Source organism: Triturus cristatus, chromosome 7, assembly GCF_964204655.1.
Source record: "Triturus cristatus chromosome 7, aTriCri1.1, whole genome shotgun sequence".
NCBI lineage: Eukaryota > Metazoa > Chordata > Amphibia > Caudata > Salamandridae > Triturus > Triturus cristatus.
In genome coordinates, this window is record NC_140590.1 from 1,018,554,572 (window position 1) to 1,018,571,402 (window position 16,831).

The window sequence follows — 16,831 nt, forward strand, 5'->3', positions numbered from 1 at the left end:
ATAATCCTCTTTTAAGAGCCAGGAAAACGCATGTATCTACATGTATATGGATCAGCCACTTTCAGACATGTAATAACATCAATATGAAATGTTTCAGCAGCCCACTGAATGATGCAGCAATTAGGCTGTATGTAGAAGGGTGAGTACTCCTTTTAAGTCATACTTTTCGTCTGCACATAGTGAGTGCCTTTTAGATGTTGGCATGTAGGGAATATTTAAGGTCCACTCTGCAGATAAAGTGGCTGTCGTAAGGATTCTTTTTCGGTAGGATGCACGGTGTAAGAGTCAATAGAGTAGAGTGGTGCAGAGTAGATGGCACTGGCAGAGAGTGCAGTACTGAAGAGCAGACTTTCATAAAGAACAGTGGTATATAGTAGAGTGGCGTGGAGTGCAGTGGTGTAGACTAGTGCAGAGAGCGGTAGAGTACAGTGGTACAGAGTAGAATAGAGTGGTGTAAAGTGCAGTGTCAGAGTGCATTGGATTTTAGTGAAGTGGTGTAGAATGAATTGGTGTAGAGTGCTGTAGTGCAGCGTAGAGAGCAGTGGCATACAGTGGAGTGGCACATAGTAGCACAGATTAGAATGGCGCTAAGTACAGAGGTGCAGAGTAGAATGGCGTAGATGAGTGACGTAGAGTGAATTGGCATAGAGTGCACTGGTGTAGAATAGAGGGTTACAGAGTAGGGTGCATTGGCACAGCGTAGAGTGGTGTAGAGTAGAAAGAAGTAGAGTGAAGTGAAGTGGTGCAGAGTAGAGTCCAGTGACGCAGGGTGGAGTGGCATGGAGTGTAGTGGTGCAGAGTAGACTGTAGTGGTGCAGAGTAGAGTGAAATGGGGTAAAGTGAAGTATGCATGTTGTGGTAGTGCACTGCTGTTAAACATCTTCGATTGAAATGACCATTACATTTGCACAGATATACAATTTTACTGCTAAGAGTAAACGGTGCACAAATGTTAATATGTAGATTGATTTGTTTCGATCGTATTAAAATATTTGTTTCTACCACATTTCAGAGTTACCCAAAAATTTGCTTCATTTGTGATTTTCTAATTCTGATAAATTCTGAAATATCTGCAGAGTTCATTTATAGACATTAAAATGTTGTTGTGTGCTTAAAAAAAAAAACGTAGTACAGCCTTCTTCAAGCACACCCCCACCAGCCAGCATGATTATCACATCAATCCTCTCACTTTCAAGTCAGAGAAAGAAAAGTAAACACCAAGCTCCCTGGAATACAGAGCCTGACATTTGACCTCGGTCTTTGAATGCGCAGCAAATGCGACAAGATCACAAGATTTAAAAGCCTGTTTACAGAAATAGAGCACTGGTGAATGAATGCAGTAAATACAGTTTGGGCAATGGAAGGGATGAACTCATGCAGGTGATGGAGAAGGTAAAACAATGTTGTATACCTCCTCTAATTTGCATGGAATTAATTAAGTAATCATTCTAAATTTAATTTACAATAACATGATTGCAGTGAATATTTATTAATCAACCTTTGCACCTTGATAAACACGAAATACACGCGGGACTAAATTGCTAATTGCATGGCAGAACAATTAATTAATTATGGTACGCAAAACTAACCTTAGATTGTGGCGAAATAGTAAAATGGCATGATTTATGTTGCTTTGTGATCGTTTGTACTTTAAAAGTCACAAAATGTTAAGTATTATCGCTTTAAATGTTGCTACAGCTAGGAAAATACGAATATATATTGGGATTAGTGTGGGTTTACACATTAGCATCTTCATTTCTATATTTTAATTACTGTTATGTCTATTTTTGCTTAAGTTGGCATTCGGGTCTACCAGGCCGCAGTACCAAAGATGAATTTCTCTGAAGCAGATGCTACCATGTGCAACTGATGACTTCTGAGCATGCCCAGAGGGCTCTAGAAATCACGAGGTAGCCTGAACTTCTGACATCGTGTTCCCTGCCAAGGTCGAAATTCAGGACTTGACCGCCAGCCAAGGGATGACCAAATGAGAATCAAGTAAGAGACAAAGAGAAGACCTATCCGTGGGACCCTTTTCACCTTGGGAAGAAATATGGTTACTGTTCCCTGCCTGGGAACGAAATCGAAAATATCAATTTGAGAACTTCGTGAAAAGTCACTATGGAGAACCAGTTTGCACTGGGAAAATTTAAACGAACTACTGATAAACCCGGACTGTCCAATCAGAACATGTGGTCTGCCCTAATGTTTCTATATCTAAAATGAAGTAATGCAATGAAAGGATATATAAAACCCTCTCATCAATCATTAGTCGTCAGAGTCGTCAGAGTTGGAACGGTTGGTTGCCGCAGCATTCGGTTCGTTTAGTGGGTCACGGTTGTGGCTGCATGTATTTTTGGGTTATTTCTTTGTCTTTCCTAAATTCTATACTATCCGTTTGAGTGAGGAATTGGTCCATGCTCCGGATTGATGTTCAGACTTTGCTGAAATTCTGAACTTTTCTATGCTGTATCCTGTATTTTGTCCGCCGGTTTGATCCTTTGGCGAGGACTGGACTGTCCGTTCTAGGGAGTCTCATTTGAGAATGCCGATAACTTCCTGTTTGTATTGAACCTTCGATCAACCTTAAATTGGTAAATAACTCAATGTACTTTTCCTTGAAATCTAGGTCTAAGAGAAATTTCTGAATGTTCATAACTTCATTTAATTAATTTACTGATCAGCTGATGAGCTTCAGGTAATAAATGACAATTTAAGAGTTTAATTAATAAGATAAACACAATTTTGAATTAATTAGAAATGAGTTTGTGGTTCTTAAATTAATTACAGAAAATATCAAGTGTTTCCTAGGCTTTAATTGTGTCTTTGCTGGTTCTAATTCACCATCAACCAGTCCAACTAATTGGTCCATCGAGCAAGTAGTGGAGTGCCTTGATGTTAAGGTCAGGATTCTGAAGATGTCCAGCGCCTTATTCTCCTGTGTACATATTCGAGTGAGTTTGGTTGAATGACGAGTGAGTTGGTGTTATGGGCCCCACCAATGAATGAGTGTATGAATGAATTGTTGTGAATAAGAATCCGTGACATAAGGAGAATATATATAATCTTGTCCTTTGCGCTGCATCACTGGACATCCTAAAACAGAGCCAACAAATAGAAAGCAAGCAAATGTGATTTACAAACCACAAAGCCAATGATAAGCAATGGGCAGAATGTATTTCCAGGAAAGCATGCAATTGCCCCCAAGATGTCATTAGCAAACCAGACACCTGGTAGGCTTCGACCTAAAAATGAGAAACAGTACAACTGTGTCAAGATCCTGCAATCTTTGGATGCTGCCAGACAAGAATCCCCAGCAAGTCTCACCTTACATCATTGAACAATGACATAATAATTAAATGTATGAGCGTGCAATTCGGAAGCTGATGTACCATGACATTCTAGAATATTTTACTTGCACTTTACCTGTGTGGAAATAGAAGGCTACTGTATCACAATTAAATCTGATAAACCACTTTGGGAAATGTTGGGGTATAAAAAAATAAAAAAATTGGTATTTGTGGAAACTAATCTTGTGATTTTGGTATCCCTCGATTTTAAGCCAACTGAATGCGGACTGTTTATCCCAGAGACTTTCACAATTTTGGGCTACATCAGCAAAAGATAAAAATATCAGATGGTGCAGTAGGGGTTAGCTTTCATGCCGGTCTAAACAACAGTCTAGAGGAATTTTAATTTTCTACTTGTGAATGTCAGCATGGAAGTATAATGGTAAAAATAAAATACCGTACTAATTCACAGGTGGTGTTATGAGATTACCATCTAAATAATGTGTAGGAGTTCCGGAAGGAAGAGAACTTTTGAATGAACTTAACTGTCACACTGGATTATCCATTATTTTCCACTGCAGCATTTTACCTTTGTACTAAATCATTTAGCAGTCATAACGGAGTATGGCCTCATGCAGTCAGGCGAGAGAATCCAATCTTGATACTGGAACCATAAGTAATACTTTCTCTAGTACCCCGCACGTAGTTAGTTGTGAATCGTTCACATCGATTTATATTTTGCGAGTGCAGTAAATCATAACAATAAGAACTAGGAAGGAACTCAGGAATCCAGGGTACTGGATTTTGAAAGGTTGTTCATGTTGGACAGTGATTTTAAGAGAGCTGAAAAACTGATTATCTTTGATATCCTGCAAGGGATGGTTAGTGCATTTTCAACTAGAAACAGATGAGGGAGTGGTCATATCAAGAAATAACTTGTAGCGTCTGAAGAACGGCTGTAGAATGTGGTCCTCAGAAAGAGTAAGTTGCATTGCCAATAAAGCGCAGATGGTCTAGGTTTTCACAAAATCCCAGGGCACAAATGTTGGCATGATCATCTAACCAGAAGGCGAAGTTGCCTAAAAAGTATGACGAGCAGGGATGTACTGTTGGAGGTTATAGTTATTGTACAGATTGGTGCGGTTCTTTTGGTAGTGGGTACAGAGGAGCTAGTGGCTTGGTAATAGAACCAGATTAATGATGTAACAAGAATGGTAACATTTCAATTTAAGATATTCCAATCATACTCTATCGCGTGCGTCCCTATTGCCGTTCATGGTATGGTTTCAAATAGGTTCACTATACTAAAAAAACAATAGATTTGGAAAGAAAGTATCCATAAAGGACAATATATAAGGAAGACTGGGAGAAGGGCAAGTATTATGCAATCAATATCAGGCTACATAAGGTCTGTCCCATCCTGTTTTCTCATTTAACTTCTCACTTCTATGGTCACTTTTCCCCAAATTAACTAGACATCCGTGAGTGCACTGGAGGCGCTTGCCATTTTGTCTTTTACTTGTTCCCCTCTTGACCCCAGTACCCTTACATATGGATCTCTATTACCTATTCAACATGAGCAAACGATTTATTCTATATAATTAGTCACATAATATTGTCTAATAAAATCTTTTAATTATTATTTTTGTGAATGTCTGAGCACTGTGAGGAGAGGTGTAGAATCCGGACACTTAACTTCTCTGATCTATTGTCCCTTTCCCACACCCACAGTGGGCTTGATATCTTAGACCCATTACAAGAACTTCACTTTTACATTGCTGTCTTAACAGAGCACAATATTCTGTTAGATGGGGAAACATCCTAAAGTGTCTACCGACCCATATGGGAGAGTATCTATTTGCCCCTTCACCGGCCTACATTGAGGTGCACACTTCACTTTATCTGCAGGAGCATGTTTAAACATTAAAGCTAACTTGCAATTGGTAAGCAGTTTTTTCACATAAAGAGAATACTTATGGTTATTTGTCAGCACACTTTACCTCTGCTGCAGCACCAACCTAGCTTCTTTTTCTTTGAGTGTTTTTTTCAGTTCTGTAGTTCTTGAAGGTCTGTAAAGATATTTTCTTTTCCCGGTACATTCATAAGACCAGTGCCCCATTTCCAAACACTTTTGGCATCGTACATGCTGCTTGTTTGCTTCCCTACAAAGAAGATATACAGTAATATTCAGAGCGCTATCTTCAGGTTCAGATCCTAAGTACTCTTAACAAGATCTCTCAACAAACAAATGAGTGGTACAAAAGATTATACAGTTTAAATTAAAGAAATGCATCTAATCAACTCATGCAACAAAATATAAGTATATACACACAATGGAAAAGTGATTTAGCTGCATCAAACTAGATTGCACACAACAATGTAAAGCGTAACAAAAACATTTACGTTCTCCTGCGTGAGCGGACATACTCATTTTACGTTTGGCTGTTCATTCAGTCATTACGTCCATGGATGTCATTCTCAAAGTATCAGAATCTGGTGAAGGTACAATTAACCAATCCGGCAATTTATGAAATATGCTCTGCAAAAAGACCAGGAAAAGAAAATCTGAGCAGTGAATATGAAAACACTAAATGCCTTTTCAAGCCGCTATTTATTCTGGTTTTCTGGTATGCCCCTTTTCTTATTCTCCGTTTCGTACAAAGCCCATTGAGGCACTTGTAAAGACACAAATAGACATCACCAATTGGCATAAATAAATAACTAAGCAGGATGCTAAGATAGCGCGGGTGGATGGGTGTGTGGATGGACTGCTTGCTGTGTAGTGTGAGGGTGGGTGCATATATTGGTGGAACAGCAGACCGGAACACAGGCCTAGATTTTAAATAATACAATTGCAAATACATCTAAGTATTTAAACGTTTAAGTAAACGGTCAAGTCTGTGTAACGAAGACTAGTGCGTACAAATAGGGAAACTATTAAATGTATACTTATTTATGCCCAGGTGTCCTATTGCCCACACCAGTCAGAATCACAGATGAAGCCCACAGATTGTAAACAACAGGTCTTTGAGGCAGTGCATGCCCCCGATAGCTGTAAATGGCTTCAGGCTCGGCTTGTTGGTTTCAGACGCATCAGTTCCAATGCTTTTGCAGTGGCAACAGTTATAATATTGCTGCCAGGGCTGGCCTGACGTTGGAAAAAATAAACTGGCTCCTGGTATTGCAATTATGATGCTCAGTCATTGCTGACACAAGAGTCCTTGTGTAGAAGTGAGCATAGGTACTGTGCTTGTCAGTGGCTGGAAAGGCTGCTCTGACTTGGAGAAGCATGGTGGGCAAACAGTCCATATGCACACACTATGGAGTATCTTTTATTGAACACAATTGTTTCCTTCAGTTGACACTTTTGAAAAACACAAAAGAAAACAACCGCATTTAAGTGAATTGAATTTAACTGGGCAAATACATGTTGATGTTGGTCTTAGCAACAGGAAATCTATCGTTTTCACTAAAACAAGTGCCAAAAGAGATCTCAGCTGCTTTTTACAGAATAAAAAGCTAACACGGTTCATATGCTGCTTTTTGCTTTCGCTATTTTTATTTGTAATGTTAATTTTTAAAACTGCTTCATTTCATGAGTCAGTGTATTCAATGCACAATGGAGAACACGAGTGGAGTGCTTAAACACAAAGAAAAAAGTAGCTCCTAAAACGGGAGCAGTGGATGGACATAGGTACATGGTCCATGCTCATGGGGGACGATTAAACACAAGAAGCATGACGCATGCATGCCATGGACAAACGGGGACAAAGGATATGAAAGCGATTTAGAACGGAGCATATGGTGATCCTACGGACGGGCTGGAGCCCACAGATTGTAAACAATAGGTGTCTTCGAGACTGCAAAATCACTAAAAAGCAGGTACTATAGGCCTCTCTAGGATAAGGGATGATCTGCTCACAAAATGTAGACTACACGGACAGGCAGATCTTGTGTTTAGCATGACACTATCTGTATCTTGTTCAATGTCATGGACTTGAACACCTGAGTCACAGAAGATTTAAAATGGAGAAATTATTAAGTATATTTTGTAATGCTTTTAACTCAAAAACAAGAGGGTCTGAGATTGCTGGCAAATAAACGATTGAGATGTGAAATCATAGATTTTATTAAAAAGATGCTTAGAGCAGAGTGCTCAAGTCAAACGTATTTTACTTAACATTTGAGCCCCAAATGTAAACAGTGTTTTTTTCTGTAATGTAGTTACCTCAAAACCTATGGAGATGGATTTTCAAAATATAATTATTGGAAAAGACTTCAGCCAAGTGCACAATATCTAGTTAGATAAAACTTTCAATTAACCAAATGTTTTCAAAGACAATTGAAAAAGCTCACTCAAGATGCATACAGAATTAGCTTTAGCAGAAGTCTGACTGTAATCCATCCAGTACAGAAAAAAATCCCTTTATCATCACACATTTATGGTAGCATCTCAAGGATTTATTATTTGTTAGTGTCAGAGAATGGCAGATTTGTTTATTAGACAATATTGGTTCTGTGCTTTCGTCAGACCAAGAACCCTTTCTTAGTGGTCTGGAATGGTAAGGAGGAGACTTGACAGATCGATTTTTATGTTTAAATTCGTTTTTTATGGTCTTGTTACATATCTTTAGCTGGAAACCGGCAAAGGAGTATCAATTGAGACAAGCCATTTCCAATAGTATAAAAGAAAGGAAACAGATAACTACCCCCCCTACAAATCCCCCAACTAACCCCCCACCTCCCAATTACCATTGCCATGTACTTAACCTTGACTCAGTGCCTATGTCTATGAGGGGGCCCTTCAGTGTGGTGCGTCCTCATGTCCCACATGGGATGAGTCCGTCAGTCTCAGTATGCGCAGATAACGAGGACAAGTCAGTTCTCGGAATTCCAGGGAGAGTATTGATATGACCATGCTCCATGTGCTGTTGAAAGTGTCTCCCTGGCCTGAAAGTGTGTGAGTAAGTCTATCCATCCCTATGACCCCCCCCACCGCCCCCCCCCCCGCCCCCAAGTGGTGCTGCCAGCCCAGATGTGTTGGTATAGTGGTGGATCCCCAGTATGAAGAATAGTCTGATGTGCAGCCCCTAGCACTATGCCTATTGGACGACCTCTGCTAGAAGTTAGGGGGTAGGTTGGGGTTTAGGGAGGCCCAGCAGTACGTAGGACAGGAACCTTGGGAGTTGTGTAGAAAAGTGCTTATCGATGTCGTTTAAGACTAAGTCCCGAACACGGTTATTTTTGTGCACTCCCACAAGATGTGCGTAAGCATGCCTTTCTCCCTGAATTGCCTCCAGCATGCGTCACTTCGGGTTGGGATTTCCCTATGCAATCGTACGGGTGTGAGGTACCAATATGAAGTGATCTTCAGAGCTGCCTCTATGATAGCTGTGTTATAGGTCGTGTGCTGTGCTCTATGGTATATATCTTTCCAATCTTTCGGAGAAAGTTGCTGCACCAGTTCTGCTTCCCAGCGACGTTGAGCTAGGCTTTTGTCCGTTTTATTTGTGGGGCGCAAAAGAACATATACTTCAGATAGAGGACGTTTGCCAGATCCTGGACCGTTTTGACCAGGGTCAAAACGGACTCGATAATTCTCGCCTCGGTACCTACTCTAACCAGGAACACACTCGGCAACTCTGGGCATTAAGCTTTCCTCATCTCTACAACAGCCCCCCACAGACGCCGGGGATGCCTGGTTTCACCTTGGAGATACCCAGAAAAGGGACCATCTCACAGGGATAGCCAGGACGGGTTCCCCAGCGGTCTATAGCGCCGGGACACTTCCGAGTAGCTGTGCGCTGAATAAATTAAAACAACAAATTAAAATAACAGATCGTTTGCTCACCAGCCACCTCTCGAAGGGGGTCAGCTTCCGCTCAACTCCACCCCTCATGGTTGAACGTAGCAACCAGTGCCTTATCTGGGCGTATCTAAAGCGTTCGCCTTCAGGGAGGGAGTAATCCTTCTTAAGGACATCGAAGGGTATGTGACCGTCTATGTTGAAAAAGTGACCGGCCGCTCTATATGCAGCCTCCCTCCAAACCCGAAAGGCAGGCCCAGTCTCTGGGACAAAAGCTGGGTTATCCACGATCGATATCAGGGGAGAAGGGAAGGTGGTTAATTGCCCTCTGCGCACACAGCCATCCCGCACCCTCATAAGAGAGTTCTTAACTGGAGAGATATATAGGTTATGTGCACGATGGCGGTGTTGTAAAAATGTGACCTTCTCAAGCGAAGTCCCAGCTATTGCTCTATCCATGAAGAGCCGGTGCTTCCCCCGTCTCTGGTCTAGACCATTCGATTAAATAACGTAACTGAGCTGCCTAGAATTATCTAAGAAGGCAAGGTATCCCAATCCCGCCGTCGGGAGCCAGCTGCGCTCTTTACTCATCCTCACACTCTTACCCGCCCACGCAAAACAATGGAAGGTGGCCTGCAAGGTCGATATTGTCCCCGATTTGGGGCTGGGGGGTTCCAGTGGCAACGCCTGGAAAAAGAAAAAGGATTCTAGGTCAGGTGACCATTAATAGATTGATTTTATAGAAAAAAAGAATTTCTGGAAGAAAAAAATAATATATTACCTACTGGCGGTCGCCAGTAGGTATTTATAGTTAGGACCCTGTTTCCATAGGAAAACCGCAACATTCTATTTGGAATAACTTTGGCGCCGGTCGACGAATCCTCGCGAAATTTTCAAAATAGGTGGGGCGCTACGCTCCGCTCCTGCCCTGAAAGTCTCGGGGGGGATTCGTCAAGCGGGGGCTGAGAAAAAAGGGGGGTCCCAAAACGCGTTTTTCCCATGCATTTTTCCATAGGACCTTTAGACACAGCTACAGCCCGAACGGCTGAACAGAGTTACTTGAAATTTGGCAGAGAGGTAGTCCTCAGGTCAAGGAAGTGCCTTTTGTAGGTCTGGTGTAAATCTGTTCAGTAGTTCCTGAGAAAATAGCATTTAAATCAATATATATATCTGTGGCAGCTTACGGTGCGCTTACGGAAAATAAAAGATTCCCTGTCATAACGAAGCGCATAATCTGTCCTCCATGTGCGCACGGTGCGCGAAGTGCATCGTGGGTACATGGCCCATCCAGCGCAACGTGGGCACGCGGTGCGCGTAGCGCACCGCGTGCCCACCGAGCGTGCACGGCACCAACTGCGTAAAGTGGGCGCGCGGTGCGCGAAGCGCACCGCGTGCTTACTGTGCACGCACGGTGCGCGAAGCGCACCGTGCGCGCAAGGAACGAACTGCGTTAAGTGGGCGCGCACGCCACGAATGGCGTAAAGTAACTTAGCATTTAAAAAACCGTACAAATTCACTGAAAAAACCATAGGTTTTACACACGTTATAGTTAGGAATTAGCATTTAAAAAACCTTGCAAATTCACTGAAAAAACCATAGGTTTCACACATGTTATAGTTAGCTGGACATTTTACTGATAAAAAACCAATGAAATTCCCCCGTTATAGTTAGTGCAGGCAACTATAACTCACGCGACCGCAATCCTCTGCTGATGACATATGTGTCTTTATGAAAAAAAAATATTTGTAATATATGTATAGCTAAAAATTTAATGGAAGAAGACATGGGCAAATAAGTGTCTAAATACAGTATTAGCATCAGCAGAGGATTGCGGTCGCGTGAGTTATAGTTGCCTGCACTAACTAGAACGGGGGAATTTCATTGGTTTTTTATAAGTAAAATTTCCGCTAACTATAACATGTGTGAAACCTATGGTTTTTTCAGTGAATTTGCAAGGTTTTTTAAATGCTAATTCCTAACTATAACGTGTGTGAAACCTATGGTTTTTTCAGTGAATATATATATAAATATTCACTTAAAAAACCATACGTTTCACACATGTTATAGTTAGCTGGACATTTCACTCGTGAAAAACCATTGAAATTCCCCGGTTATAGTTAGTGCAGGCAACTATAACTCACGCGACCGCAATCCTCTGCTGATGACGTCAGATATTACATCACTGATGACATATGTGTCTTTCTGAAAAAAAAATATTTGTAATATATGTATAGCTAAAAATTAATGGAAGAAGACATGGGTAAATAAGTGTCTAAATACAGTGATGTAGTATCTGACGTCATCAGCAGAGGATTGCGGCCGCGTGAGTTATAGTTGCCTGCACTAACTATAACGGGGGAATTTCAATGGTTTTTCACGAGTGAAATGTCCAGCTAACTATAACATGTGTGAAACCTATGGTTTTTTTAAGTGAATTTGCAAGGTTTTTTTAAATGCTAATTCCTAACTATAACGTGTGTGAAACCTATGGTTTTTTCAGTGAAATATATATATATATATATATATATATTTATATTCACTGAAAAAACCATAGGTTTCACACATGTTATAGTTAGCTGGACATTTTACTGATAAAAAACCCAATGAAATTCCCCTGTTATAGTTAGTGCAGGCAACTATAACTCACGCGACCGCAATCCTCTGCTGATGCTAATACTGTATTTAGACACTTATTTGCCCATGTCTTCTTCCATTAAATTTTAGCTATACATATATTACAAATATTTTTTTTTCATAAAGACACATATGTCATCAGCAGAGGATTGCGGTCGCGTGAGTTATAGTTGCCTGCACTAACTATAACGGGGGAATTTCATTGTTTTTTTATCAGTAAAATGTCCAGCTAACTATAACATGTGTGAAACCTATGGTTTTTTCAGTGAATTTGCAAGGTTTTTTAAATGCTAATTCCTAACTATAACGTGTGTAAAACCTATGGTTTTTTCAGTGAATTTGTACGGTTTTTTAAATGCTAAGTTACTTTACGCCATTCGTGGCGTGCGCGCCCACTTAACGCAGTTCGTTCCGTGCACGCTCGGTGGGCACGCGGTGCGCTATGCGCACCGCGCGCCCACGTTACGCTGGATGGGCCATGTACGCACGATGCGCTTAGCGCACCGTGCGCACATGGAGGACATATTATGCGCTTCGTTATGACAGGGAATCTTTTATTTTCCTTATTGGTTGAATGCCTTGCACAAATGGTACACCTTATGGCACCATTTGCACACGGGGTGGGGAGAGTGTGGATACATTTTTTTTTTTTATTAATTTTTACCGTAAGCGTAATCGGCGATTTTTCCCAAAAAAAAAAAAAGAATTTTTGGCCTTGGGAGTTCTTTGGGGACACCTTCATCAAGGCTAGGTGGTTAGGAGCTGTCAAAACAGCCCCTTTACATGTTTTTTGCCTTTGTTTTTCCTCCCCCCTCAGATTGCGAGAGAGAAAATGGCGGCCGCCGCTTCCTGGTTTCGACCGATTCGAATGTTTACTAAGATCTAACAGCCAATCAGAATCGCGCTCGCGCACGGCACCGTACGCGTACGGTAAGCTTACCGTAAGCGCACCGTAAGCTGCCACAGATATATATATTGATTTAAATGCTATTTTCTCAGGAACTACTGAACAGATTTACACCAGACCTACAAAAGGCACTTCCTTGACCTGAGGACTACTTCTCTGCCAAATTTCAAGTAACTCTGTTCAGCCGTTCGGGCTGTAGCTGTGTCTAAAGGTCCTATGGAAAAAACGCGTTTTGGGACCCCCCTTTTTTCTCAGCCCCCGCTTGACGAATCCCCCCGAGACTTTCAGGGTAGGAGCGGAGCGTAGCGCCCCACCTATTTTGAAAATTTCGCGAGGATTCGTCGACCGGCGCCAAAGTTATTCCAAATAGAATGTTGCGGTTTTCCTATGGAAACCGGGTCCTAACTATAACTACCTACTGGCGACCGCCAGTAGGAGATTATATATATATATATATATATATATATATATATATATTTTCACTGAAAAAACCATAGGTTTCACACACGTTATAGTTAGCTGGACATTTCACTCGTGAAAAACCAATGAAATTCCCCCGTTATAGTTAGTGCAGGCAACTATAACTCACGCGGCCGCAATCCTCTGCTGATGACGTCAGATACTACATCACTGTATTTAGACACTTATTTACCCATGTCTTCTTCCATTAATTTTTAGCTATACATATATTACAAATATTTTTTTTTCAGAAAGACACATATGTCATCAGTGATGTAATATCTGACGTCATCAGCAGAGGATTGCGGTCGCGTGAGTTATAGTTGCCTGCACTAACTATAACGGGGGAATTTCAATGGTTTTTCACGAGTGAAATGTCCAGCTAACTATAGCATGTGTGAAACCTATGGTTTTTTAAGTGAATTTGCAAGGTTTTTTAAATGCTAATTCCTAACTATAACGTGTGTGAAACCTATGGTTTTTTCAGTGAATTTGTACTTTTTTTTAAAGGCTAAGTTATGTATTTTTTTTTTTTTAAGGTTTTTCACCGTGCGCGTAATATACATTATCTACTGGCGGTCGCCAGTAGATAGTTATAGTTAGGACCGTGTTTCCATAGGAAATCCGCAACATTCTATTTGGAATAACTTTGGCGCCGGTTGACGAATCCTCGCGAAATTTTCAAAATAGGTGGGGCGCTCCGCTCCTACCCTGAAAGTCTCAGGGGGAATCGTCAAACGAGGGCTGAGAAAAAAGGGGGGTCCCAAAACGCGTTTTCCCCATGCAATTTTCCATAGGGACCTTTAGTCCAAGGTACAGCCCGAACGGCTGAACAGAATTACTTGAAATTTGGCAAAGAGGTAGTCCTCAGCTCAGGGATGTGCCTTTTGCATATATGGAGTCAATCTGTTCAGTAGTTCCTGAGAAAATTGCAGTTAAAAGCACATACATATCTATAGCCGCGCTCCGTGCGAGCACCCTAACGTGCGCGAGCGTAATTCTGATTGGTGGTTTCATGTCAGTCAACGTTCAAATCGGTCGAAATCAGGAAGTGTCGGCCGCCATTTTGTTTGTTTTCAGTGCAAGAGTGAAAAAGGAAGGTGGCGAATGTGAAAAGGGGGCAGGGTAGAGAGTTCCTGACCCCCTAGCCTTTGTCAGGGGGTCCCTGAAGGAACCCGAAGGGTGAAAAAAACATTCTATTTTTTTTCAAAAAATCGCGGGGTGCGAGCACCATGCGCGCACACTGAAAAACCTTTAAAAAAAAATATATATATAAAAAAATATAATAAAACATACATAACTTAGCATTTAAAAAGCCGTACAAATTCACTTAAAAAACCATAGGTTTCACACACGTTATAGTTAGGAATTAGCATTTAAAAAACCTTGCAAATTCACTTAAAAAACCATAGGTTTCACACATGTTATAGTTAGCTGGACATTTCACTCGTAAAAAAACCATTGAAACTCCGCCGTTATAGTTAGTTCAGATAACTATAACTCGCGCGACCGCAATCCACTGCTGATGACGTCACATATGACATGGTCAGTGGCATCACTCATGACATCACTGATGACATCATCCTTGTGATAGAGTGGCGGCCGCGTGAGTTATAGTTATCTGAACTAACTATAACGGGGGAATTTCAATGGTTTTTTACGAGTGAAATGTCCAGCTAACTATAACATGTGTGAAACCTATGGTTTTTTAAGTGCATTTGCAAGGTTTTTTAAATGCTAATTCCTAACTATAACGTGTGTGAAACCTATGGTTTTTTAAGTGAATATATATATATATATATATATATATATATATATATATATATATATACATATATATACATATTGAACTATAAAAATGGGTGTTACAAAGATTCAAATCTTACCAGATGAAGTAAGGGAATACAAAGGTTAAGATGATTTCATATTGCTTTACAAAGAAAGAGGCAGATTACTAAAATTTAAAAAGCGAAAAAGGAATGTTAAGCTGAAAAAATAAAAAGCTACTGGAAAAATAGTTGTGTTGATCATTTTAGGAAACTCTAGGTTGCAATACAAATATAAGCAAACATATGCAGATCAGGCTGAGTTGACCTAATCGGAACAAAAAGTTTTTTAATCATTTGTGAAAGAAGGCATATTGATAGCACATGAGCTAAGACACAGCAATAGAAATATTCTTCAAATTAATTCTTGCCCAGATAAAAAAGACTTTTGGCAGATGAACCCAGTATAAATACTGCTTCCAAGGGTTTTTAGGAGAAGCCATAGCCATCTACAGTGAAATAGGACCTTGAGGAGATTCAAGAATGTTTGAAGGATTTGAACATACAAAATTATCAGATGTAGAGGTTGCTTACTTGGATACAGAAATCAATTATCTAGAGATTATAGATGTAGTTCAGAAATGTAAAATTTGGCATATCCTCTGTTCTAAATAGATCTGGGTAATTTTAACATGCGTACAAAAACGAAAATTCTATTTCAATGTGTTAAAGTGAGATTCTTCCAATTTCAATGTGAATGGCTTTAATCACACATATACGAAAGGATGGAAGAGACTTATGGGATAATAGAAATGGTGGTATCAAAATACATTAGTTGGTACTTGTACCAAACCTGAAGAGTAGTTAGGAGGGTAGAACTTAAATGTGAGACAAATTGTGTACATGGTAGACAAAGAAGTGTCAATTTCAGGTTATTATGGAACCTGATATGCTTAGCACAGGAAGACTAGAATGTATTTATGACATGAACTCTTGATAAGAGAAAGACATTTAATACAGTTCAAATGCCATATCATTTAGCAGTACGGAGCCAGTTTAGATTTTGTGAAGAATGGTGTTGAAATAGTTGATATAAAATGAATTCATATATTTGGTATCTTACATAAGGAATGGGTTGTCAGTCAAGGGCTAAAAAGTTATGTAATAGTTGGGGAGGACCATAACTACTAACATTAAAGTAGCAGTTTATTTAAACCTGTAGATAATCACCAAAGGTTTTTAATTGAATGATGAAGATAAGAGCATTTACATTGGTTTGTCTGAAGCCAAGTAAATACAATCAAATTAATAATCTTACCTAATTATTTTGTATATATTTAGATGTCTTCTATTAAAGTTCAGAGGAGAACATTTAAGGAAAAACTGCTCTTTAACAAGTTCTTATGGGCGAGGAAATGTGCTCTAGGATTTATTTAATAAAAATGCAAATATGCATAGCAAATAAAGTTTTGCTACTTTTTTTGATCCAAATTATTTGAAAATCTGGAATGGGTTGAATTAGGGAGCAATTGCACTGTTCAAATTCCATTTAGATTGACCTTTTTTCTAAATATAAAATCACCATATGGCACAAACAATTTGGACATATTTATCTCAATATCTAAAACATAATGCCTTTGTTATCTATGAAGCATGTGTTTGGAGAAACACCTTGATAAATACATTTTTTAGGTTAGCTGGATTAAAAAAAGAAAATACAGAATTACAAAATATGTAGTCTCAAGGCAGTATTTCTTTTTGAAACACAAAAAGGCTAAATTATTAACATAAAAAATAGAAGATAAGAAATAAAATGTTAAACAAAAATGTATCTAATCTGGTTATAGAGAATAAAATACTTTTTCAAGAGATTGATGTCTGATAGCATGCGGTTGCAAAAACAACAATTGATGGACAGAATGCAGAACAATGTCATACATTCACCCCAGTACAGAGATCTGGGCCTAAA

The 16,831-nt window shown here is 39.9% G+C and overlaps 1 protein-coding gene across 4 annotated transcripts in view; it reads right to left on the bottom strand.

Moving 5' to 3' along the window:
• The window catches only part of ZCCHC10 (zinc finger CCHC-type containing 10), a 152,705-nt gene that overhangs the window by 72,386 nt on the left and 63,488 nt on the right, over nucleotides 1-16,831 (bottom strand). For 2 of the 4 annotated variants that reach the window (XM_085618068.1, XM_085618069.1), the window contains exon 2: nucleotides 5,291-5,452. In XM_085618068.1, coding sequence (XP_085474194.1) covers nucleotides 5,291-5,452 — 162 coding nt within the window. Of the gene's footprint in view, nucleotides 1-5,290; nucleotides 5,453-5,693; nucleotides 5,830-16,831 lie in introns of all 4 variants that reach the window. The other 2 variants (XM_085618070.1, XM_085618071.1) reach the window with 2 other exon arrangements.